Consider the following 27,602-nt stretch of genomic DNA (forward strand, 5'->3'; position numbering starts at 1 on the left):
CAGGCTGGCTGCGCCTGTGCGGCCGCGCTGGCCGAGATCCCGCCTCGTACTGTCTTCTGATTTCATCCCACTGGGGGCCTGAGATCCATGGACATGCGCAGTGCATATCTGAACCTCCACCTCTCACTCATCTCCCTACGGCTTCTTCAAACTGTGCGGTGTCAGCTGGTCCCTAATAGCATGCCACGGCCGTGACACCGCACAGTCTGAAGAAGCCGTAGGGAGGGGAGTGAGAGGCGAGGATATGCACTGCGCATGGCCACAGATCTCAGGCCCCCAGTGGGATTAAATCAGAAGACAGTACGAGGCGGGATCTCGGCCAGCGCGGCCGCACAGGCGCAGCCAGCCTGACACCAAATGATGTCAGAAGACGGGCAGCGCAAAATGTGTGCATGGCCAAGGGCTAACCTAACAGCGCAGGCTCCGGGACTGATTCAAACAATGCTGAGGAGGCGGCGCACGGCGCCAAGGGGGTAAGAATGACGGCTGTGCTGCGTCACATCACAAAGGAAAGTTCCACCTACCGGACGGTATCACGGTAGGAGGGGACACTTTTCATAAGTGTTAGGTTCAGCATGTGCAAGGACCATAATTAAAAGAGCTAAGTTTACCTTTTCCAGCATTAGTGCTGTACACGATGGCTCTTTCAGCTACAAACGCCTGGGGGGGTTAAAGTTTCCCTTTCAACTTGCTCCAGTGCAGGCTTCGGCCTACACTCTGCTCCCTCTCCTCCTCCTGCTGACCCTGGGCTCCAACACCGCCAGTTGGGGCCCGGTACTGCTAGCTGCACAGAGAAAAACACCAGCCAATGTGTCAGTGGGGTTCAGCACCGCCAGCTGTTCCCCTGCTGTGCAGCCGGCAACGTGTCCTGCGACCGCCACGCAGGCACAACAGACCCAAAGCTGCCGCCAGAGCAGGCTTCGGCCTACACTCTGCTCCCTCTCCTCCTCCTGCTGACCCTGGGCTCTAACACCGCCAGTTGGGGCCCGGTACTGCTAGCTGCACAGAGAAAAACACCAGCCAATGTGTCAGTGGGGTCCAGCACCGCCAGCTGTTCCCCTGCTGTGCAGCCGGCAACGTGTCCTGCAAAAGCCACGCAGACACAAGAACTGAAATTGAAGGGAACCTGTCCCCCCTCCCCCAGGCGTTTGTACGTTTTACAGCCACCTCGTACAGCGGTAATGCTGCATGTGTGCAAGGTGGCTCATAAACGTATTCTCCTCGCACATGTGGAACTGAAAACACATCTGAAATGTGTCCTCTGTGTGACCATTTAACCGTCCCGGTGGTGTGACTTTCCTTTGTAATGACACGCTGCAACCCCCTTGGTAGCGCTGCCTGTCTTCTGGCATCATTATTTGGCTGCCTGCGCCTCTGCGGCCGCCCTGACCCACACAACGCCCCTCGGTGTCTTATTTATTGGGACTGCGAGGGTGTGATTGATCGGCATGAGCAGTGCATATCTTCGCCTGTTGTCACTCATCTCCTTCCGCCTTCTTCAGACTGTGCGGCTTCATGGCCGTGGCATGCGATAAGGGATCAGCTGACGCCGCACAGTCTGAAGCGGGTGTAAGGACCCGAGTGTGAGAGGCGAACATATGTGCTGCGCCAGGCCATGAATCCCAGACCCGCAGTGTTTTAACAATGTTAAGACACTGCGGGGCTGGGATTCATGGTCATCGCGAACCGCAACGGCCGACATTACATGATGTCAGAAGATGGGCAGCGCTAACAGCGCTAGGCCAGGGGATAACACGACAGCGCAGACTCCTGTACAGCAAATAACAACGCTCAGGAGGCTGCACCCAGCACCAAGGTGGGATTCTTGACATCTGTGCTGCGTCTCATTACGAAGGGAACTCGCGCCTCCAACACAGTTTGACTGTATAAAGGGCTAAATGTTATACGTGTTTCATTCGGCGTGTGCAAGGAGAAAAATTAAAAGAGCAACCTTTGACTTGTGCGGCACTACTGCTGCATAAGCTGTGGCTCTTCTAGTTTGTAACCCCTGAGGGGGGGTTAAAGGTTTACTTTAAAATTGGTTCAATTAGGCTTCGGCCTACACTCTGCTCCCCCTGCAGAGCCCGGGCTCCAACACCGCCAGTTGGGGCCCGGTACTGCTAGCTGCACAGAGAAAAACACCAGCCAATGTGTCAGTGGGGTTCAGCACCGCCAGCTGTTCCCCTGCTGTGCAGCCGGCAACGTGTCCTGCGACCGCCACGCAGGCACAACAGACCCAAAGCTGCCGCCAGTGCAGGCTTCGGCCTACACTCTGCTCCATCTCCTCCTCCTGCTGACCCTGGGCTCTAACACCGCCAGTTGGGGCCCGGTACTGCTAGCTGCACAGAGAAAAACACCAGCCAATGTGTCAGTGGGGTCCAGCACCGCCAGCTGTTCCCCTGCTGTGTAGCCGGCAACGTGTCCTGCAAAAGCCACGCAGACACAAGAACTGAAATTGAAGGGAACCTGTCCCCCCTCCCCCAGGTGTTTCTATGTTTTACAGCCACCTTGTACAGCAGTAATACTGCATGTGTGCAAGGTGGCTCGGAAACTTATTCTCCTTGCCCATGGGGAACTGAACACGTCTAAAATGAGTCCTCTGAGACCATTAAAACGTCCCTCAGGTGTGATTTTCCTTTGTATTGACACGCAACAAGCTCCTTGGTAGCGCTGCCCGTCTTCTGGCCTCATTGTTTGGCTGGCTGCGCCTCTGCCGCCGCCTTGCCCCACACAACGCCCCTCGGTGTCTTATTTATTGGGACTGCGAGGGTGTGATTGATGGGCTTGATCGGTGCATTTCTTCGCCTGTCCCTCATCTCCTTCCGCCTTCTTCGGACTGTGCGGCTTCATGGCCGTGGCATGCGATAAGGGATCAGCTGACGCCGCATAGTCTGAAGCAGGTGTAAGAACCCAAGCGAGAGGTGAACATATGTACTGCACCAGGCCATGAATCCCAGCCCCGCAGTGTTTTAACAATGTTAAGACACTGCGGGGCTGGGATTCATGGTCATCGCAAACCGCAACGGCCGACATTACATGATGTCAGAGGATGGGCAGCGCTAACAGCGCAAGGCCAAGGGATAACACGACAGTGCAGACTCCTGTGCAGCAAATAAAGATGCTCAGGAGGCCGCGCCAAGCACCAAGGTGGCATTTTTGCCAGCTGTACTGCGTCTCTTTACGAAGAGAACTCACGCCTCAAAATCAGTTTGACTGTGTAAGGGCCTAAATGTTATACGTGTTCCTTTCAGCGTGTGCAAGGAGCAAAATTAATAGAGCAACCTTTGATTTGTGCAGCATTACTGCTGCATAAGCTGTGGCTCTTCTACTTTGTAACACCTGAGGGGGGGTTAAAGGTTACCTTTGAAATTGGTTCAATTAGGCTTCGGCCTACACTCTGCTCCCCCTGCAGAGCCCGGGCTCCAACACCGCCAGTTGGGGCCCGGTACTGCTAGCTGCACAGAGAAAAACACCAGCCAATGTGTCAGTGGGGTTCAGCACCGCCAGCTGTTCCCCTGCTGTGTAGCCGGCAACGTGTCCTGCGACCGCCACGCAGGCACAACAGACCCAAAGCTGCCACCAGTACAGGCTTCGGCCTACACTCCCCTCCCCCTGCTCCTCCTCCTGCTCCTCCTCCTGCTGACCCTGGGCTCTAACACCGCCAGTTGGGGCCCGGTACTGCTAGCTGCACAGAGAAAAACACCAGCCAATGTGTCAGTGGGGTCCAGCACCGCCAGCTGTTCCCCTGCTGTGTAGCCGGCAACGTGTCCTGCAAAAGCCACGCAGACACAAGAACTGAAATTGAAGGGAACCTGTCCCCCCTCCCCCAGGCGTTTGTACGTTTTACAGCCACCTCGTACAGCGGTAATGCTGCATGTGTGCAAGGTGGCTCATAAACGTATTCTCCTCGCACATGTGGAACTGAAAACACGTCTAAAATGTGTCCTCTGTGTGACCATTTAACCGTCCCGGTGGTGTGACTTTCCTTTGTAATGACACGCTGCAACCCCCTTGGTAGCGCTGCCCGTCTTCTGGCATCATTGTTTGGCTGCCTGCGCCTCTGCGGCCGCCCTGACCCACACAACGCCCCTCGGTGTCTTATTTATTTGGACTGCGAGGGTGTGATTGATGGGCTTGATCGGTGCATTTCTTCGCCTGTCCCTCATCTCCTTCCGCCTTCTTCAGACTGTGCGGGTGTAAGGACCCGAGTGCGAGAGGCGAACATATGTACTGCGCCAGGCCATGAATCCCAGCCCCGCAGTGTTTTAACAATGTTAAGACACTGCGGGGCTGGGATTCATGGTCATCGCGAACTGCAACGGCCGACATTAAATGATGTCAGAAGATGGGCAGCGCTAACAGCGCAAGGCCAAGGGATAACACGACAGCGCAGACTCCTGTACAGCAAATAACAACGCTCAGGAGGCTGCACCCAGCACCAAGGTGGGATTCTTGACATCTGTGCTGCGTCTCATTACGAAGGGAACTCGCGCCTCCAACACAGTTTGACTGTATAAAGGGCTAAATGTTATACGTGTTTCATTCGGCGTGTGCAAGGAGAAAAATTAAAAGAGCAACCTTTGACTTGTGCGGCACTACTGCTGCATAAGCTGTGGCTCTTCTAGTTTGTAACCCCTGAGGGGGGGTTAAAGGTTACCTTTGAAATCGGTTCAATTAGGCTTCGGCCTACACTCTGCTCCACCGGCAGAGCCCGGGCTCCAACAACGCTAGTTGCTGTCCGGAAGTGCTGGCTGCACAGAGCCAAACACCTCACCAATGTGTCAGTGGGGTTCAGCACCGCCAGCTGTTCCCCTGCTGTGTAGCCGGCAACGTGTCCTGCGACCGCCACACAGGCACAACAGACCCAAAGCTGCCACCAGTGCAGGCTTCGGCCTACACTCCCCTCCCCCTGCTCCTCCTTCTGCTGACCCTGGGCTCTAACACCGCCAGTTGGGGCTCTAGGAAGACAAGCTTGAATAGGTCCCCATCCTGGTTCCAGTACCGTCAGCTGGTTCCGGGCAGAGCCTTTGGCTTAGGTGCCTCCCTCTGGGTATCCGAGTTCCACCAACGTCAGGTGGTCCTTGGTAGTGCTTTCAGGCACGGGTACCTCCTGCTTAGTAACCCGGCTCCAGTAACGTCAGCTGGTCCTCGGTAGTTCCATTGGCTCTTGGATCTTCGGCTACCCATCCGGGTTCCAGTACCGTCAGCTGGTTCTCGGCAGTGTCTTTTGCTCTTGTACCTTCTGCTCCCCATCCTGGTTCCAGTACCGTCAGCTGGTTCCGGGCAGAGCCTTTGGCTTAGGTGCCTCCCTCTGGGTATCCGAGTTCCACCAACGTCAGGTGGTCCTTGGTAGTGCTTTCAGGCACGGGTACCTCCTGCTTAGTAACCCGGTTCCAGTAACGTCAGCTGGTCCTCGGTAGTTCCATTGGCTCTTGGACCTTCGGCTATCCATCCGGGTTCCAGTACCGTCAGCTGGTTCTCGGCAGTGTCTTTTGCTCTTGTACCTTCTGCTCCCCATCCTGGTTCCAGTACCGTCAGCTGGTTCCGGGCAGAGCCTTTGGCTTAGGTGCCTCCCTCTGGGTATCCGAGTTCCACCAACATCAGGTGGTTCTTGGTAGTGCTTTCAGGCACGGGTACCTCCTGCTTAGTAACCAGGTTCCAGTAACGTCAGCTGGTCCACGGTAGTTCCATTGGCTCTTGGACCTTCGGGTAGCCATCCGAGTTCCAGATCCATCAGCTGTTTCTCGGCATTTTCTCAGCCTTCTTGTACCTTCTGCTACATTTCCAAGTTCAAGACCCTAAAGACGATGACCCGGAAGACCACCCCTAAGATGATGACGACACCAGAGACGACAACCACCGAGATGATGACGACCCTGGAGACGATGACCCTGAAGACGACCCCGATGACGACGACCCCGATGACGACGACCCCGGAGACGACGACCCTGGAAACGACGACGACATGGGAGACCGAGAAGCAGAAGAACAAGAGGCTGCAGAACAAAGAGCAGAAGAACATTAAGCATAAGACTAAATATCAGAGCAAAAGATATTATCTAAATTATAAGCAGAAGAAGACTAAGCAGTGTATGGGGGTGAGTCCGTTCCTCCTCGTGGTGCCCCTGGATAAAGCCTGATGCTGCAGGCCAAACTGAACGTGGACAAATGTAACTCTTTTGTGACAGGCAGAACGGAAGGTGTAATCTTCAAACTTTTATAGATAACAACTACGGGAATGCCTGTCACAAATAAGAATATGATGAAGAAGTTGAATATGAAAAAGATAATAGTTAAATAAAAAGAATATGAACAATGTAAAAAAAAAAAATTAGAGGTAGAAGAAGATGAATAAGGTGAAGATAGTTGATGTCAAAGAAGCTGATGATGAGGATAATGAAGAAGAAAGTGTGGGAGAAGTAAAAAAGAAGGTGAAGGACGTTAAAGTAGTGAAACATCAATATCTGACAAAATAAAAAAAAAAAAATAGTCAAAATCTTTCTAACGCCGACCGTCATAAAAAAAAACAAAAAAACCTGCTATTCTATTTGTTTGGGCTAAACCTCTGTGACTTTAATGTCTCCGCCACCTCCCCCAATACATCCTACATTATTCTTAGTTGTTTTCCTTCATGTAGAATGAACCTACAAGGAAAGAAAGGGTTTATTTTAATTCCGATATTTTCGTCCCATTGACTTGCATTGGGATCGGGTATCGGTATCGGATTAGATCCGATACTTTGACGGTATCGGCCGATACTTTCCGATACCGATACTTTCCGATATCGGAAGGTATCGCTCAACACTAGTCGACACTGCCTTCACAGATACTGTAACTCTCCAGACCATTCCTTTTTCTCTGTCCATGTCACCATCCCATCAGGAGACAATATCTCTGCTTGTCATACCTGAGGGTATTGATGAGGTCCTGCTGGGGATACCTTGGTTACGGTACCACTCTCCACATATCGAGTGGTCTTCAGGCAGAATTTTGGGATGGGGTGAGTCTTGTCAGGGTAGGTGTCAAAGGGAGAGCATTCAGGTTGCTACTACAGAGGTATCCACAGATCTATCCTCTCTCCCCAAGCAATACTGGTCTCATGCGGACGTGTTCTCCAAAAAGGCAGCAGAGACCCTTCCGCCTCACCGCCCCTATGACTGTCCTATTGATCTCTTGCCTGGTGCTGAGCCTCCCCGGGGTCGAGTTTATCTGTTATCTTTCCCAGAGACGGAGGCTTTGTCTCAGTACATCCAAGAGAATCTGGCAAGAGGGTTCATCAGGAAGTCAGTGTCGCCTGCTGGGGCTGGGTTCTTCTTTGTTCAGAAGAAGAAAGGGGAACTGCGTCCATGTATAGACTACAGGGGTCTTAACGCCATCACCATTAAGAACAAATATCCATTACCTGAGCTTTTTGATAGACTACGGGGAGCAAGGGTATTTACAAAATTAGATCTGCGGGGTGCTTACAACCTGATTCGCATCCGTGAGGGGGACGAATGGAAGACGGCTTTTAACACCAGGGATGGGCACTATGAGTATCTGGTGATGCCCTTCGGGCTCTGTAATGCCCCAGCCATTTTCCATGACTTTGTGAACGACATCTTCTGAGATATGCTCACCACCTCGGTCGTAGTCTATCTGGATGATATTCTCATCTACTCTCCAGATATCGACTTCCATCGGAGAGATGTTCGCAAAGTCTTTGACCTCTTAAGGGCAAACTCCCTCTACGCCAAGTTGGAGAAGTGTGTGTTTGAGCAGGAGTCCTTGCCATTTCTTGGTTATATCATCTCTGCCCAGGGTTTGGCTATGGATCCTGCCAAGCTACAGGCTGTGATGTACTGGCAGGAACCCCATTCTCTTAAAGTGGTGCAGCGCTTTATGGGGTTCATTAACTAATATCAACAGTTCATTCCACACTTCTCAATGTTGGTAGCTCCCTTGGTTGCCCTTACCAAGAAGGGAGCAAATCCCAAATTGAGGTCTGAGGAGTTCTCCAAGGCCTTTAATTCCATAAAGTCACACTTCGCCAGCGCTCCCATCCTACATCGCCCCGATGTAGACAAACCATTTATCATGGAGGTGGATGCCTCATCTGTTGGTGCTGGAGCAGTCCTCTTCCAAAAGGATGCTCAAGGTCAGAAGCATTCTTGCTTTTTCTTTTCAAAGACCTTCTCACCAGCAGAGAGGAATTATTCCATCGGGGACAGGGAGTTGCTGGCCATGAAGTTGGCCTTCTCGGAATGGAGACATCTCTTGGAGGGAGCTCGTTTTCCTTTCCAAGTCTTCACAGACCATAAAAATATGGTGTACCTACAGAGAGCCCAGCGGTTAAATTCTCGCCAGGCTAGATGGTCCTTGTTCTTTTCCCGGTTCCATTTCACCCTCCATTTTCTTTCTGGGGAGAAGAACATTCGTGCCGACGCCCTCTCTCGCTCCGTTGTGTCATCTGTGGTGGAGGAAGAGGAGCCTCGGCTTTTTGTCGCCACTGAGAGCCTGAGAACCGTAGCTCTGGTTTCGCTAGAGTCTGTGCCTCCGGGCAAGACTTTTGTACCATCCAATTTATGACCGGAGGTTCTCTCGCGGGCTCATTCGTCCAGGGTGGGTGGACATTTTGGGACAAAAAGGACATCTGAGCTGTTGGCGAGGACATATTGGTGGCCACATGTGGTCCGTGATGTCAGGGATTATATTCAGGCGTGTGTCTCCTGCGCCAAAAATAAGTCTCCTCGACAATGGCCAGCTGGGTTACTCTATCCATTGCCAGTGGCAGACAGGCCCTGGGAGATGGTCAGGATGGACTTTGTGGTGGGTTTGCCCAAGTCTCGGGGCTGTACCATCATTTGGGTTATCATCGATCACTTCTCCAAAATGGTTCATTTGGTGCCGCATCTGCGGTTACCTTCGGCACGAGCCTTGGCAGCGTTGTTCATAAAGCACATCTTTCGCCTACACGGTATGCCAGACAAGATTGTCAGTGACCGGGGTCCCCAGTTTGCGTCTCAGTTCTGGAGAGAGCTTTGTTGTCTTCTCAGCATTGAGTTAAATCTCTATTCTGCATATCATCCAGAGACGAATGGATTGGTAGAGAGAGCCAATCAGACCTTGGTAACATATCTGCGACATTTTGTCTCAGCCAGGCAGGATGACTGGGCATCCTTGCTACTGTGGGCAGAGTTTGCGCTGAACATTGTGGTTGCCGACTCCACCAGAAAAACCCCATTCCTCCTAAACTATGGTCAGCATCCGCGGGTACCTGTGCCCATGCCCGTGTCTTCTGCCGACTCCAGGGTGGCAGACTGGGCTGTGGAAGCACGGGATATTTGGGACCACACTCAGGATGCCATTCAGGCCTCCAAGGAGAGAATGAGGTCCTCCGCCGATGCACATCGGCGCCCCGCTCCAACCTTTGCTTTTGGCGACTTAGTGTGGCTCTCTGCCCGTAACATCAGGCTGCGAGTTGAGTCCACTAAGTTTGCACCTCGCTACTTGGGTCCTTTCAAGGTCCTCGAACAGGTTAACCCTGTGGTCTATTGTTTAGCCCTTCCGCCACGCCTGGGTATCACCGACACCTTTCATGTGTCCCTCTTGAAACCTGTATACATGTCCCGGTTTTCCGAGTCATCTGCCGGGACATCGGGTTCGTCTACGGACAATTATGAGGTGAACGCTATTTTGGGGTGCAAGGTGGTTCATGGCAAAAAAATGTATTTGGTGGACTGGAAGGGTTAAGGTCCTGAGGATAGGTCCTGGGAGTCTGCTGAGCGCATTCGGGCTCCGCAGCTCATTGTTACCTTCGAACGTAGCGAGGCCCAAGAAGTGGGTGGCCCTAGGAGGGGGGTAATGTTAGGGGTTGAGTTCCCATCTCTGCACAGGGGGAATCTCAGGCCATCTCCACTGCGGTCTCCCATTCTTCTCCTGCCGTAGTGGAGCCTGCTCAGTGGAGACGTCGGTCCCAGCATCTTGCTCAGTCTGACTCTGTACAAAGAGTTAATGCTGCTTTTCCTGCTTCTGCCATTGAAGTCAGTGCTGGGCAGCAGCGAGCAGACACTTCTGGGACTAAGTCCTGCTTTTCTCGTTCTGAGCATGCCCAGAGTAAGATCTCTCAGTGGAGATCGAGGGTCACATGATCGGACACTGCTGCTAAGGTCCTGTAGGTGCTCACACTCTGTGGCAGCCTCTCATTGGTCCTTCTTGGTAGGTCCTGTACGTGCTGCAACTATTTAAGGCTCGCATGGCCGCACGGCCATGCGCTAGTATTGCTTTCATTTATGTACTTTGCGCCAGTGTGGTCTTTTATGAGTGTGTTCAGGGACCCGGCTAAAATAAGCCCCTAGAATGCTGGCACCTCCGGCGAGGAGCTTGTATGCTTGTGTGTTCAAGGACCTGGCCGAAATAAGCCCCTAGAATGCTGGCACCTCCAGCGAGCAGTTTCGTGTGCATGTAAGACCACTGACTGTTCTTGTTTAGACAGTTAGCCTGTGCCTCTGTGGTGTCTAACAGGGTGCAGTGCTTTGAGTTCACGGCTGCTCTGTGAAGTAACAGAGTTAGCTAACACCGCCATTTAGTTCCACTATTTGCTAGCAGCAGGTTTTACTGCACGGTGGACCCCGAGCTGTGAACGCATCTATCCTAATAAAATATATACATTCTTTAGGTTCGTTCCGCTAGCACTAACCTAACACAGGTTCCCCATAAAGTTAATTTTATTAACTTTCCTAAGATGATCTGGTTTCCGTACATCATTATTTTATATGATTTATAAGACTTGATGTCAGGGTAGATTGCATTGTCTGTAATGTATTTTATAATTGTAATGAGCGATTGTTGGTAGATTATGTAGATTATGAATAGCGAAATACTCAACAGAAATAGTTAAACGGAAGAATAAAAAAACTCTGAAAAGCTCACAGAACTTCTGACACATGCACCCTCGACTCTTTTAAAAAAAAGTTACATTGAAATGTTATTTATGATGAACTTTATAACAGATTTGATTTGGATTTTCTTACAAACAAGCCATTAATTATAATTTTATATTTGTACTTGGAAAGAATAAAATAAAGAGAACTCATGAGACAGAGGCAAAGAAATCTCCCAAGACTCGCGTCACCTGGCACCTTGCCGTTTATTACTATATAAATATCTGGCTTAAAGCCATTGTGGTTCATAATAATCTTGTGTGACGACCACATAACGTGACGGTGATGATCACTTTCTCCTCTGGGACATTTCTGCACAAGATAACTAATATTCACAGATTCTGCACTAGATTTCCTGATGAATAATGATAAATATCGGCTGTAAGTATTAGCAGGAAATCTCCAGATATCATCCAGACTGACGGCAGCCGAAGATTCTTAATTGTCTGATTTGAAAAAATAAGTAAATGTCTTTTCATTTTCTAATTAAAAATTGTATGAAGCTTCACACGTGACATATACCATATTTTCCACTTTGTAAGACGCACTTTATTTCCCCCAAATTTGGGGGGAAAATGGGGGTGCGTCTTACAAAGCGGATATACCGCTTACTGGCTAGGATGAGGGGGTGTCCGCCGCCGCTGCCGCCCGCCACCACTGTCGCCCACCACTGCTGCTGCCCCGGGTGATGCTGGAGGCTCCGGTGCTGCGGGGAGCTCTGGCGACATTTTGTGAAAGACCAGAGCCCCCTGGCAGTTCGTTCATGCGTTCCTGTATGACTGACTTTGGGAAAATGGCTGCCGGAATCTCGGGAGATGAGATTTCAGCGCTGAGATCTCATCTCTCGAGATTCCGGCGGCCATTTTCCCGGTGTCCATGCGTTCCTGTATGACTGACTCCGGGAAAATGGCCGCCGGAATCTCGGGAGATGAGATTTCAGCGCTGAGATCTCATCTCTCGAGATTCTGGCGGCCATTTTCCCGAAGTCAGTCTATACAGGAATGCATGGACAACTGCCGGGGGGCTCTGGTCTTTCACAAAATGTCGCCAGAGCCCCCCGCCGCACTGAAGACTGCCCTGCAGCACCGGAGCCCCCCTGCAGAACCAGAGCCCCCCCCTGCAGAACCGAAGCCCCCCCTGCAGAACCCCTCATCCCAGCCTGCAGGACACAGGAGCCCCCCTGCAGGACACAGGAGCCCCCCTGCAGACCCCCTCATCCCAGCCTGCAGCAATGCTCCACTCCTGCCTCCAGCAACGACCCTGGGACCCTGATCCACCGCAGCCACAACCCCTGGTAAGTAATAAGACGCATGGATTATAAGACGCCCCACCAATTTATTAAAAAAAGTTTTTTCCTATTTTTCTCCTCAAAATTTGGGGTGCGTCTTATAATCCGGAGCGTCTTACAAAGCGAACAATACGGTAATTCTTCTCTGATTGTTTCTATTCTTGACCTTTTACAGTTACTTTGGCATTTTTCTAACCAATATACACAGCATTGTATAACATATGTTATTGCTTTCATATTTCTCACCTTAAAAATTACATCATTTCATAGCTTGTTCATTCTGAAATGCAGGAAAGCAATTTGACAGCGGTCATTGAGTTTTTTCTTTTAGGATTTCAAGGCAGCCAAGGTTTCAGAATTTCACTGTTCTGTCTTTTCTTGGTGGTTTACTGGGTGACAATATGTGGGAATCTCCTGATCATCACCCTGGTGTCCACCAGCAAGAACCTCCACACTCCAATGTACTTCTTCATCTCACAACTGTCCATCAGTGACATCTTGATTATCACAGATATCGTCCCCTACTTGTTCCACATCCTACTGAATAATGGGGGGAGCATTAGTCTTATTGAATGCATCACTCAGTTATATTTTTTAGGCGCCTCTGAAGCTTCTGAATGTTTTCTTCTCGCTATGATGTCTTATGACCGATATGTGGCCATCTGTAATCCTCTGCGTTACTCCAGCATCATGACAAATAGACATTGTGTGATATTATCTATTACCTGTTGGCTGTTTCCATTTCCTTTTCTTTTAAATTATTTAATAAAAACTGGAACACTCAATTTTTGTGGTTCAAATATCATTGACCATTTATTCTGTGACATTGTCCCCTTGCTAGGACTTGCCTGCTCTGACTTCTTCATTATTCAATTGGAAATTTATCTTTTGGCCATTGTAAATGTAATTATCCCATCCACAATCATTGTAATATCTTACACTTATATTGTGTTAGCAGTGTTAAAGATCTCATCCAGCACCGGTAGACAGAAAGCCTTCTCCACCTGTAGCTCCCACCTCATTGTGGTCTCCATATACTACTGGACAATATTCAGTGTTTATATAGTCCCAACAAAAGGCCGATCACTGACCATAAGCAAGATCCTATCTCTGCTGTATACAGTGTTTACTCCTTTAGTTAACCCCATTATATACAGTCTAAGAAATAGAGACATTCGGAAAGCCGTACAAAATACACTTGGTAAACTCATAATATAGTGCACATCAAAATGGACGATATCTATTATCAAGAAGACTAATTATAGATAGGTGATAGATGAAAGATAGTAGACGATAGCGTGATAGACAATAGATAGATAGATAATAGAAAGATGAAAACTAGATAATAGATAAGATAATAGATAATTGATAGATAGATAAAGATAATAGATGATATAGAGATAGACAATAGATAGTAAGATAGATAATAATTAAAGAAAATTTGGCAGCACTTCAAAAAACGGGTGCAATAATACCTGTTAACGTGATGTCCTAACCTCCAAATTAGAAAACCAGATTAAAAAAAACAGGCAGCACTCCAAAATGTTTCGGCAGATTTTTCTGCCTTTCTCAAGCAATTGAAAATCATCAAGTGAACAAATAGTGTTTCCACAGTTTACCATCCATCAATTATGTAAAACAGTGTTAATTAATACATCAGGTGCTCATACCAGCACATTCAGTAATACATGTGAACAAGTCACACAGTTGATATACATCTGTTTCGAAAGTGAAGCAGTGTAAAAAAGTGCCAATGAGCTCATATAAAGAAAGATATCATATTCACATGGAACTACTGAAACAGTCACAGAAATAATCTTACTGTACATCTATGTTATAGACAATCCGTCACCCACGCTGCATTCAGCTTATTCACTGCCGCACTGAGCATGTCTGTGACATCACCTTGGAACCAACCAATCCGAGAACTGGAGAGGCATACAGGCCACAGTGTCTTGCACACAATGTGAAATTTTGGTGGAGGATCGATGATGATCTGGGGATGCTCCAGCAAGGCTGGAGTTGAGCAGGTTCTACTTTGCGAAGAACATATTAATCAAGCTGCATACAAGGTTATCCTGGAAAAACAGTTGATTCCTTCTGCTCAGGCAATGTTCCCCAACTCTGAGGACTGGTTTTTACAGCAGGACAATGCGCCATGCCACACAGCTAGGTCAATCAAGGTGAGGATGAAGGACCACCACATCAAATCCCTGCCATGGCCGCCCAACCCCCAGACCTGACCCCCATTGAAAACCTCTGAAATGTAATCAAGAGGAAGATGGATAGTCACAAGCCATAAATCAAGGAACTGCTTAAATTTTTGTACCAGGAGTGGCGTAAGGTCACCTAAAAGCAGTGTGAAAGACTGGTGGAAAGCATGCCATGATGCATGAAAGCTGGGATTAAAAATTATGGTTATTCCACAAAATATTGATTTCTGAACCCTTCCTGAGTTAAAACATTAGCATTTATTTTTTCTAAATGATTATGAACTTGTTTTCTTTGCATTATTTAACCCCTTTCTGTCATTAGACGTACTATTCCGTCCATGTGGGGTGGGCCCTACTTCCCAAGGACGGAATAGTACGTCATACGCGATCGGCCGCGCTCACGGGGGGAGCGCGGCCGATCGCGGCCGGGTGTCAGCTGACTATCGCAGCTGACATCCGGCACTATGTGCCAGGAGCAGTCACGGACCGCCCCCGGCACATTAACCCCCGGAACACCGCGATCAAACATGATCGCGGTGTGCCGGCGGTATAGGGAAGCATCGCGCAGGGAGGGGGCTCCCTGCGGGCTTCCCTGAGACCCCCGGAGCAACGCGATGTGATCGCGTTGCTCCGAGGGTCTCCTACCTCCCTCCTCGCCGCAGGTCCCGGATCCAAGATGGCCGCGGCATCCGGGTCCTGCAGGGAGGGAGGTGGCTTACCGAGTGTCTGCTCAGAGCAGACACTTGGTAAGCCTGCAGCCCTGCACAGCAGATCGTCGATCTGACAGAGTGCTGTGCACACTGCCAGATCAATGATCTGTAATGTCCCCCCCTGGGACAAAGTAAAAAAGTAAAAAAAAAAATGTCCACATGTGTAAAAAAAAATAAAAAAAAATTCCTAAATAAATAAATAAAAAAAAAATATTATTCCCATAAATACATTTCTTTATCTAAATAAAAAAAAATCAAACAATAAAAGTACCCATATTTAGTATCACCACGTCCGTAACGACCCCACCTATAAAACTATATCACTAGTTAACCCCTTCAGTGAACACCGTAAAAAAAAAAACGAGGCAAAAAACAACGCTTTATTCTCATACCGCCAAACAAAAAGTGGAATAACACGCGATCAAAAAGACGGATATAAATAACCATGGTACCGCTGAAAACGTCATCTTGTCCCGCAAAAACGAGCCACCATACACCATCATGTGCGAAAAAATAAAAAAGTTATAGTCCTCAGAATAAAGCGATGCCAAAATAATTATTTTTTCTATAAAATAGCTTTTATCGTATAAAAGCGCCAAAACAAAAAAATTATATAAATGAGGTATCGCTGTAATTGTACTGACCCGAAGAATAAAACTGCTTTATCAATTTTACCAAACGCGGAACGGTATAAACGCCTCCCCCAAAAGAAATTCATGAATAGCTGGTTTTTGGTCATTCTGCCTCACAAAAATCGGAATAAAAAGCGATCAAAAAAATATCCCGTGCCCGAACATGTTACCAATAAAAACGTCAACTCGTCCCACAAAAAACAAGACCTCACATGACTCTGTGGTCTCAAATATGGAAAAATTATAGCTCTCAAAATGTGGTAACGCAAAAAATATTTTTTGCAATAAAAAGCGTCTTTCATGTGTGATGGCTGCCAATCATAAAAATCCGCTAAATAACCCGCTATAAAAGTAAATCAAACCCCCCTTCATCACCCGCTTAGTTAGGGAAAAATTAAAAAAATGTAAAAAATGTATTTATTTCCATTTTCCCGTTAGGGTTAGGGCTAGGGTTAGGGTTAGGGCTAGAGTTGGGGCTAAAGTTAGGGTTAGGGTTTGGATTACATTTACGGTTGGGATTAGGGTTGGGATTAGGGTTAGGGGTGTGTCTGGGTTAGAGGTGTGGTTAGGGTTACCATTGGGATTAGGGTTAGGGGTGTGTTTGGATTAGGGTTTCAGTTATAATTGGGGGGTTTCCACTGTTTAGGCACATCAGGGGCTCTCCAAACGTGACATGGCGTCCGATTTCAATTCCAGCCAATTCTGCGTTGAAAAAGTAAAACAGTGCTTCTTCCCTTCCAAGCTCTCCCGTGCGCCCAAACAGGGGTTTACCCCAACATATGGGGTATCAGCGTACTCGGAACACATTGGAGAACAACTTTTGGGGTCCAATTTCTCCTGTTACCCTTGAGAAAATACAAAACTAGGGGCTAAAAAATAATTTTTGTGGGAAAAAAAAAAAATTATTTGCATGGATCTGCGTTATAAACTGTAGTGAAACACTTGGGGGTTCAAAGCTCTCACAACACATCTAGATGAGTTCCTTAGGGGTTCTCCTTTCCAAAATGGTGTCACTTGTGGGGGGTTTCTACTGTTTAGGTACATTAGGGGCTCTGCAAACGCAATGTGACGCCTGCAGACCATTCCATCTAAGTCTGCGTTCCAAATGGCGCTCCTTCCTTTCCGAGCCCTCCCATGCGCCTAAACGGTGGTTCCCCCCCACATATGGGGTATCAGCGTACTCAAGACAAATTGGACAACAACTTTTGGGGTCCAATTTCTCCTATTACCATTGGGAAAATACAAAACTGGGGGCTAAAAAATAATTTTTTGGGGAAATTTTTTATTTTTTTTATCTTCACGGCTCTGCGTTCTAAACTGTAGTGAAAAGCTTGGGGGTTCAAAGTTCTCACAACACAACTAGATAAGTTCCTTGGGGGGTCTAGTTTCCAATATTGGGTCACTTGTGGGGGGGTTTATACTGTTTAGGTACATTAGGGGCTCTGCAAACGCAATGTGACGCCTGTAGACCAATCCATCTAAGTCTGCATTGCAAATGATGATCCTTCCCTTCCGAGCTCTGCCATGCGCTCAAACGGTGGTTCACCCCCAGATATCAGGTATCAGCGTACTCAGGACAAATTGCACAACAATATATAGGGTCCAATTTCTCCTGTTACCCTTGGAAAAATACAAAACTGGGGGCTAAAATATAATTTTTGTGGAAAAAAAATATTTTTTATTTGCACGGCTCTGCGTTATAAACTGTAGTGAAACACTTGGGGGTTCAAAGCTCTCACAACACATCTAGATGAGTTCCTTAGGGGGTCTACTTTCCAAAATGGTGTCACTTGTGGGGGGGGTTTACTGTTTAGGTACATTAGGGGCTCTGCAAACGCAATGTGATGCCTGCAGACCATTCCATCTAAGTCTGCATTCCAAATGGCGCTCCATCCCTTCCGAGCCCTCCCATGCGCCCAAACGGTGGTTCCCCCCCACATATGGGGTATCAGCGTACTCAGGACAAATTGGACAACAACTATTGGGGTCCAATTTCTCCTGTTACCCTTGGGAAAATACAAAACTGGGGGCTAAAAAATAATTTTTGTGGGAAAAATTTTTTGTTTTATTTTTACGGCTCTGCATTATAAACTTCTGTGAAGCACTTGGTGGGTCAAAGTGCTCACCACACATCTAGATAAGTTCCTTAGGGGGTCTACTTTCCAAAATGGTGTCACTTGTTGGGGGGTTTTACTGTTTAGGTACATTAGGGGCTCTGCAAACGCAATGTGATGCCTGCAGACCATTCCATCTAAGTCTGCATTCCAAATGGCACTCCATCCCTTCCGAGCCCTCCCATGCGCCCAAACGGTGGTTTCCCCCCACATATGGGGTATCAGCGTACTCAGGACAAATTGTACAACAACTTTTGGGGTCCAATTTCTTCTCTTACCCTTGGGAAAATAAAAAATTGGGGGCGAAAAGATCATTTTTGTGAAAAAATATGATTTTTTATTTTTACGGTTCTGCATTATAAACTTCTGTGAAGCACTTGGTGGGTCAAAGTGCTCACCACACATCTAGATAAGTTCCTTAGGGGGTCTACTTTCCAAAATGGTGTCACTTGTGGGGGGTTTCAATGTTTAGGCACATCAGTGGCTCTCCAAACGCAACATGGCGTCCCATCTCAATTCCAGTCAATTTTGCAGTGAAAAGTCAAACGGCGCTCCTTCCCTTCCGAGCTCTCCCATGCGCCCAAACAGTGGTTTACCCCCACATATGGGGTATCAGCGTACTCAGGACAAATTGTACAACAACTTTTGGGGTCCAATTTCTTCTCTTACCCTTGGGAAAATAAAAAATTGGGGGCGAAAAGATCATTTTTGTGAAAAAATATGATTTTTTATTTTTACGGCTCTGCATTATAAACTTCTGTGAAGCACTTGGTGGGTCAAAGTGCTCACCACACATCTAGATAAGTTCCTTAGGGGGTCTACTTTCCAAAATGGTGTCACTTGTGGGGAGTTTCAATGTTTAGGCACATCAGTGGCTCTCCAAACGCAACATGGCGTCCCATCTCAATTCCAGTCAATTTTGCATTGAAAAGTCAAATGGCGCTCCTTCGCTTCCGAGCTCTGTCATGCGCCCAAACAGTGGTTTACCCCTACATATGGAGTATCGGCGTACTCAGGACAAATTGTATAACATCTTTGGGGTCCATTTTTTCCTGTTACCCTTGGTAAAATAAAACAAATTGGAGCTGAAGTAAATTTTGTGTGAAAAAAAGTTAAATGTTCATTTTTATTTAAACATTCCAGAAATTCCTGTGAAACACCTGAAGGGTTAATAAACTTTTTGAATGTGGTTTTGAGCACCTTGAGGGGTGCAGTTTTTAGAATGGTGTCACACTTGGGTATTTTCTATCATATAGACCCCTCAAAATGACTTCAAATGAGATGTGGTCCCTAAAAAAAAATGGTGTTGTAAAAATGAGAAATTGCTGGTCAACTTTTAACCCTTATAACTCCCTAACAAAAAAAATTTTGGTTCCAAAATGGTGCTGATGTAAAGTAGACATGTGGGAAATGTTACTTATTAAGTATTTTGTGTGACATATCACTGTGATTTAATTGCATAAAAATTCAAATTTGGAAAATTGCGAAATTTTCAAAATTTTCGCCAAATTTCCATTTTTTTCACAAATAAACGCAGGTAATATCAAAGAAATTTTACCACTGTCATGAAGTACAATATGTCACGAGAAAACAATGTCAGAATCACCAGGATCCGTTGAAGCGTTCCAGAGTTATAACCTCATAAAGGGACAGTGGTCAGAATTGTAAAAATTGGCCCGGTGCATAACGTGCAAACCACCCTTGGGGGTGAAGGGGTTAAGGTGTGCAAGCAATGCATTTTTGTGTTAATTTGACCATTTCTCATTTTCAGAAAATAAATACAAAATGTATTGCTTGGAACTTTGGAGACATGTTGTCAGTAGTTTATAGAATAAAAGAACAATTTACATTTTACTCGAAAATATACCTATAAAGAAAAAAATCAGACAAAAATTTTGCGGTGGTCTCTTAATTTTTGCCAGAGCTGTATATAAACATGGTACCGCTGAAAACGTCATCCTGTCCTGAAAAAAATGAAGCTGCTATACAGCTTCATCAGCAGAAAATATAAAAAGTTAAAGCTCTCAGAATAAGGCGATGCAAAAATAATTATTTTTTCCATAAAATAGTTTTTATTGTATAAAAGTGCCTAATCATAAAAAGTATATAAATGTGGTAGTGCTGTAATTGTACTGACCCGAAGAATAAACCTGCCTTCTCAATTTTATTACACGTGAAACAACATAAAAAATAAAAAACCCCAAAAAAATAAAACTCTTGAATTACTGGTTATTGTGAATTCTGCCTCCCAAAAATTAAAATAGAAAGCGATCAAAAAATGTCATGTGTTTCAAAATGGTCCTATAAAAACATCAACTTGTCCAGCAAAAAACAAGCCCCCACATGACTCTGTTTGCCTAAATATAAAAAAAGATAGCTCTCAAAAGGTGATGATGCAAAAACTACTTTTTGCAATAATAAGCGTCTTAGTGTGACAGCGGCTAATCATAAACACCTGATATAAATCTGGCATCACTGTAATCGCACCGACCTGAAGAATAAAGTTGTCTAATCACTTATACCGCATGAGGAATGGCGTAAAAAATAAGTAAAACCAATTCTTCACATGCTGTTGTTTTTTTTTTTTTTTCCTCGCAAAGATCGCAGTAAGGCTCAGCGCACATTTATCCTGCACTTTGCGCTCAGTGCTTGCACCGGGATTTTCTTGTAAATCAATGAAATACGTGATTCAGACAGAACCTCTGGTGGAATATTCCCTATGTCGTAGCTGTTTTCGCTCTGACCCAGAGTCAGTACGTCAGATCACCAGTGAGGCCTAATTGTGGAATTACGCCCTTAATTGACAAGCGCTTGGAGACAAAAGAATCACACACGTTGTTCTGTGTGATATTCACTTTTATCTGATATAGTAAAAGCCAAAGCAATGTTTTATACCATTTACAACAAAAGCATTTCAATGTAACTCATCATTAGAAAAATACCAGTGATTTAATATATCCAACTATTTAGAATCACTCATGCATAGACTATATAAAAAGGAGAACCAAGAGTTTGCTAAATATAATCATTTATTACTTCAAAAGATTAAATACATAATAAAATTGGATAATATACATCAAATACATATTAGGTGAACTACCCAAGTGAGTACAACTGACCGAAAGTCCACAGAGGGTAACCAAATATACCCAAACAGGCTAATACATAAGTGTGGTAGGTGGTAACAGCTTAGTGTGATTTTTCTCAAAGTAAACTGTGACACTGCAGCTAAATGCTCATTCTCTAAACCGTCCACCTTACTCCCATGCCTATATTCAGCCTATTCCCTGAGGAAGCGAGGCTGTTACAAGCACGCGAAACGCGCGTTGGGGTGATCGGGGTCCTCACAGGAGTTGGATACCAACGAATGGGTAATTATTACCGTTATTTTTTACACGTAAACAGGCTGGTATACTGAATATAGGCATGGGAGTAAGGTGGACGGTTTAGAGAATGAGCATTTAGCTGCAGTGTCACAGTTTACTTTGAGAAAAATCACACTAAGCTGTTACCACCTACCACACTTATGTATTAGCCTGTTTGGGTATATTTGGTTACCCTCTGTGGACTTTCGGTCAGTTGTACTCACTTGGGTAGTTCACCTAATATGTATTTGATGTATATTATCCAATTTTATTATGTATTTAATCTTTTGAAGTAATAAATGATTATATTTAGCAAACTCTTGGTTCTCAATGTAACTCATGTAGCCCCCACCATCACCCAGGGTCATACTTTATTTACCATAACTCAGACCATGTTGTGGCTGACTATTGGAAGCATACATGATAAGAAGTATAGTCTCCTTGAAGAGGAGACCATCAGACTACTGCGTCAACAGATTTTAGTAATTCTAACACTTAAAGGCAAGAGGCACTTAAAGGCAAACTATTAACCCTTCTATATCAATTTCCCCCTTTTGTAAATGGTATAACCTTTGCTACGGGGTCAGTTGATGTCCACAAAGGAGCTACTGTCTCATGGGTCTAGTACCCACAAGGGGGCTTTCTACCTGCTTCGCCCATCCACCCTCAGTGTGGACAGTCACCTTCCCCGTTAGCAGTGGCCATACGGGGCCTATGATATACTACAGAAGGTTCAGCCTTAGGTAATACATATATTAGCGCTTTTACGGCTACATAAAACAATAAGCAAAGCAACAAAATTTGCATACAAGTCTGTCAAGTCAAGTCAAAAATAATCCCTCCCTCTAGGCCGCTAAGCCAATCGGCTGGATTTAGAAAGAAGTCTCTATTTTGTATTAGGTTTTCTTGAAGAAGCCAGTTTCTGCATTGTTAAAGTAGAATTTCCTTATGAGAAAAGACTCGGGATGTATTTCCCATTTTCTCTGAGAATTCGGCTTCGGATCAGGACCTGTCACTGAGCGGCTCCAGCTCCGGCTTCTTCTCGCCCTGTAGTAGTTGGGTGACATGATGCCTCAGGAGGCCACTGTAAAAGGTGATAAACACGATGGGTAACACAACCCACAGCCGGATACTAGAGTCTATTTTGTATTAGTCTTATTAAGAACCTTAAGGAACCAAGAAAATCTGAGTCCAAGTCTCATTGTGTATGCAGTGTGGTGTTAATACCCTCCTTGGCTCCTGGGGTATGGCAAAGTACAGCATAGTCCTTGCAGATACTGGGCTGTGTGTACAGATCCAACAGTCCAGCAGTTTTTGTCCTTGTCGACAATTTAAAAGTGTATTCAGTGTCTCTGTAAGGCGCAAACATCCTACCACTGCCAGCAAGGTGATTAGAACAACAGTCTTTCTGCTAGTGAAAAGATCTTTTTGCAGTGACTGGCATGGATCCAGGTGGGCGTTCCCTCAAGTGAATGTGGTCAGCTGGACTTTACAATGGGCCGTCAAACCGTGGATATAGGCTCCTTCTCACGTGTCTGTGTATGACCACCCAATCACCTGGATTTAGCAGATGTGCATCTGCACTGGCATTAAGATCTGGAATGGATGAAAACACATGTTTGTGCACCACATTAAGTCTTTCTGCAGGGCTTGGACATGGGCTGTCATAGCACCGTGTTGCATTTGTAGCACCTGTGGGAAGTACAGACCAGTCTCTGGCAAGCTACTAAACAGGACTTCAAAAGGGGACAAGCCTGTCTTTCTATTTGGAGTGTATCTGACTCACAAGAGTGCAAGAAACAAGCACTCTGCCCCACTCTTTTTTGCGTAAGCCATGGCCTTTGAATTTTCAGTTTAAGTGTCCCATTTAGTCTTTCCACTTTCCCACTACTTTGTTGTCTATATGGTGCATGATATGCTTGCTGTACTCCCAGGGCCTGCATGACTTCCCTCAACATTTCTCCCGTGAAGTGTGTACCCCTATCGCTCTCTGTAGTTTCTGGGACACCATACCTGCAGATCAGTTCTTTCATCAGTTTGTCTGCAGTCGCTTTAGCATTTGCACATTTTACCAGATAGGCTTCCAGCCAACCAGAGAAGAGATCTATACATTCTAGGACATTTTTCACACACTCCTACCTTGGGTAGCTGTATGTAGTCAGTCTGCAGTCTCTGAAACAGGTAGAGAGGCCTGGGTGTCGCTTTCTTAGGGATTTTTACTGTTTTACCAGGGTTGTGCTGTGCACAGATGAGGCATGACCGTATGAGCTTTGCTGCTGCATAACTGAAACCAGGAGCGATCCGGAAGGCATCTACCATGGACACATGTGACATTTTGAGGTGTAAGTGGGGCCAGGTGTTGCTTGAGCCATTATTAGGAACAGGGACTTTGGTGTATACAATTTATCCTTATTCTCCCAAAACTCCTTTTGAGTTCAGCTCAGCTCCCATTCTCCCCCGTGTTCCTTCTCTGTTTGGGCAGCTGGAGGGATTTCAGGATATCTAGGCTCAGTGTGGCTGGAATACGCTGACTCTCTGCCACCGTCCACTGCTCCCTAGGCCACCTTGCTGCTACTTTAGCAGCCTCGTCCGCCCTTCTGTTGCCCTCTACCTCCACAGAGTCACCGTCCATGTGTGCTGTTACCTTGACGATGCCAACCTGGACTGGTAACATCAATGCCTCCAGTAATTGTTTCACCAGCTCTGCATTTTTAATGGGCTTACCGGCTGATGTAAGAAACGTTCTGCTTCTCCAGACAGGGTGATAATCATGGGATATTCCCCATGCATAATTTGAATCTGTAAAAATATTAGCGACTTTACCTGCAGCAGCTTTACACGCCTCAGAGAGTGCTTTCAACTCTGCCTCCTGTACCGACATGTGAGGAGGGAGTGGTTCAACTCGGATTACCTCATGTGAAGATACTACTGCATGTCCAGTGTAGAATCGCCCATCCTGGTGGTATCTGGAGCCATCTACAAAAATAAAACTTCAAAATATGCATTAGGAACAGGTTTTTCATGAACATATGTAAAACATACTGTCTCCTGACTCATCAGTTCCTATGCAGTCATGTTTGTGCGTCAACGTACCAGAGTACTTTTTTTTTTCTAATGCTGTCACCAATTCCCCCTTTTCTGAATCCAAAGGCAGATGAGTGGCTGGATTCAGAACATTGTGTCTTTTGAGGGTGACATATTCATTAAATTAGTATTGGAGCACATTCAAGTTTGATCTGTCTATCCATAGACAGGTGTTTTGGTTGAACTTGTACGTTCAAGTGAGTATGGCATTAATGTCATGTGGGGAACAAATTGTCAAACGAAAAAGTCAGTGTGAGCTCACATGCCTAGCAGTAATACAGCAGCTCTTTCAGCACAGACACACATAGGAGACCCTCTAATCACTGGGTATAACTGTGCTGAGTAGTAAGCTATTGGTCCCTGTTTCTCTCCATGCTGTTGTGTCAGTGCTGTGGTAGCATGTCCTCCCTGCTCTGTGCAAAATAAGAAAAATGGCTGATCATAGTTTGGAATGCCTAAGGCCGGGGCTGTTATGATCCGGTGGCCTTGGATCAGCATGAGACATACTCTGGAGAAGGTGGTACCTGTACTGACCGCAAACCCTGAACTTAACACTGCAACTAGAAGTAGCTGTGGGATGTACCTAACAATCCTAGACACCTCGACACAGCCGGAGGACTAAATACCCCTATAGATAGAAAAGGGAATAGTATCTTGCCTCAGAGAAAATCCCCAAAGGATAGACAGCCCCCCACAAATATTGACTGTGAGAGGAGAGGAAAAAACACATGCAGACTTAAAACAGGATTTAGCAAAGGAGGCCATGCTAGCTAAACAGAAAGAATAGGACAGAATGCTGTGCGGTCAGTATTAAAACACTAGAAAATATCCACCGCAGAAAATACAAAAACTCCACATCTAACTAAAGATATGGAGGGTATATCTGCATCTCTAGAGATTCCAGCTTGGCTTAATAAATCCTTACACAGACTAAGCTGGACAAGAAAAAACATTGAAAAGCACTGAACTGTAAGGCCCACAGCATGTGGACTGCAGAAACAAAAGCCATAACTTATCTTTGCTGATTTGGGCAGCAGAGCAGGAGAAACCAGACAGAGATGTGAATCCTCCAAGAACAATGGACAACTGGCAAGGACTAAAGGATCCTGCAAACCTAAATACCCAGCAAGAAAGCAATTAGCAGGGACACCTGAGCAGAATTACAATCCAGAGACAACTGCATTACCAGCAGCAACCACCGGAGGGAACCCAAGAGCAGAATTCACAACACGGGGCTGACACAATGTGCAGCTTCAGAGAATAGAAGGAATCAATTGCTTCTTGAGTGAGATTGTAGGGGTTTGATGACAACCTGTCATAGAGTGGTTGCATCATTTGTGAAGCAGACCTAAGGCTACGTTCACATTTGCGGTCAGCGCCGCAGCGTCGGGCGCCACAGCGTCGCCGCATGCGTCATGCGCCCCTATATTTAACATGGGGGCACATGGACATGCGTTGTGCTGCGTTTTGCGCCGCATGGCCGCAAGCGTTGGAAGCAAGAAACGCTTCAAGTTGCATTTTTTTTGCGTCCAACTTTCGGCTAAAAAGGACGCATGCGGCGCAAAACGCAGCGTTTTGGCTTGCGTTTTGCCACGTTTTTGTTTGCGTTGTGCGCTGCGGCGCACAACGCAAATGTGAACGTAGCCTAAACAAGCTAAAAAAACACAGCAAGGAAACTGTAGCTTCCTTGCAGGACGTCTGGTCCGGGCAGCAGAGCAAGAGGTCATCCACGTACTGCAATAGTACAGTCTGTGGATGAGGTGGTTGCCACTGCTCAAGAATCCCTGCCATCGCTGTTGAATAGATGGTTGGGGAGTTCTTTCCCCCTTTTGGGAGGACCGTCCAACAGTATTTTTTACCTTCGCAAGTAAAAGAGAAAAGATGCTGTCAAGTCAGGGTGCAGGGGTACAGAGAAGAATGCATTTGCCAAATTAATGACTGTGAAACATTTTGTGACCGTACGGTGTGTGTATTAGGGACAATTGAGATTACACTCACTGTAACATCATTAATGGCCTGTAAGTCCTGAACTATTCTGTATCAGGGGAACCCTTGGGTCCTTTTTTTTCTTCTTAATGGGATACAAAGGGGTGTTGCAGGGGGAAGATCTTTGCACCAGAACCCCTGCCCTAACATACTCTTTAATATCCCTGCTCAGGGACATTGATTTGGCTAGACTTAAGGGGGTATTGCTTTAACCGGAGAGTAGTGGTTCCTTCTTTTAATTTAATCATGACAGGGGGAATGGGCAGTCGACCCATATCAGATTTTCCCCTTGCCCAAACGGTGTCTGGTACCTGACTCTTTTCCCTGTCCTCAGACATTCTGATGTCAGGTGTTACTTTCACTACTCTTGCCATATACACCAGTTCTGCAATATTACACAAGTGTTTATATAAGTCACACATTAATGTCCAAATATTATTTATACCCATATTTGATTGGGTAGAGTACCCCTTAAGAAAACTAAATTTGATTCACAGAATATGTTACCAAAAGAAAATTATATATATGAAAATATATATTTACGAAAGATACTGAGTCGTAAAATGGGAGAGCACAATGCCATAGGCCACAGCAAAGCACAAGCTTTTTTTAAGAAGGTAGTAGCCCTATGTAAATCCATAACTAACAGTTCCAAATATAAAAAGAAGGGATTTGAAAAATACCATATACCAATGCCAGTTGCTTGCAATAAGGTATAAGAAGTGGAAAAGACAAATAAACAGTGATTATGGTTTGAGCCAATATAATGAATGGCTTAAAAACTATATATCATATGAAGACAACCTAGAAATACACGGTAACTATACCATCTTGTGTAAGGAAACTACTAAACTGGCAAATGAATGGAATTAAGTGTAACTATAATAGGGCATGATTTACCTGTGGTATAATGTGCACGTGGAAGACCCTGGCGTTCCTCTGCACCAAGTGTTTATATGAAAGGGGACTTGTGACTGTAATACCCTCAGGAGAGTACTGTATGGTGGTCTAGCCAGCACTCAACTCTGCTCCCAGCAAATTCATAGGGGTATTGTCACTAACAATAAGTTTGTAAGCACCTCTTGGCTGTCTCGTGATTCTAGTCTTATTTGTTTAGTCATAGGGGCTTCAGTCGCTTGTCCTTCTACACTCACGCATTCCACAGTCTCATCAGTAATCATGTCTGGCATTATCAAGTCTTTGTGTACCACAGTTCCAGCTGCCCCAGTGTCAATCAAGAATTCTGTCTCCTTCCCTCCCAGCATTGTTATGGTGGCCATCAAGGCAG

General features: G+C 46.1%; 1 protein-coding gene across 1 annotated transcript; it reads left to right on the top strand.

Moving 5' to 3' along the window:
• Positions 1-12,495: 12,495 nt before the first annotated feature.
• Positions 12,496-13,428, top strand: LOC143774691 (olfactory receptor 5G3-like). The gene has a single exon (XM_077262452.1). The coding sequence runs from the start codon at positions 12,496-12,498 to the stop codon at positions 13,426-13,428; it is 933 nt and encodes a 310-aa protein (XP_077118567.1).
• Positions 13,429-27,602: the final 14,174 nt, after the last annotated feature.

The sequence above is a fragment of the Ranitomeya variabilis genome, chromosome 5 (genome assembly GCF_051348905.1).
Source record: "Ranitomeya variabilis isolate aRanVar5 chromosome 5, aRanVar5.hap1, whole genome shotgun sequence".
Taxonomy (NCBI): domain Eukaryota; kingdom Metazoa; phylum Chordata; class Amphibia; order Anura; family Dendrobatidae; genus Ranitomeya; species Ranitomeya variabilis.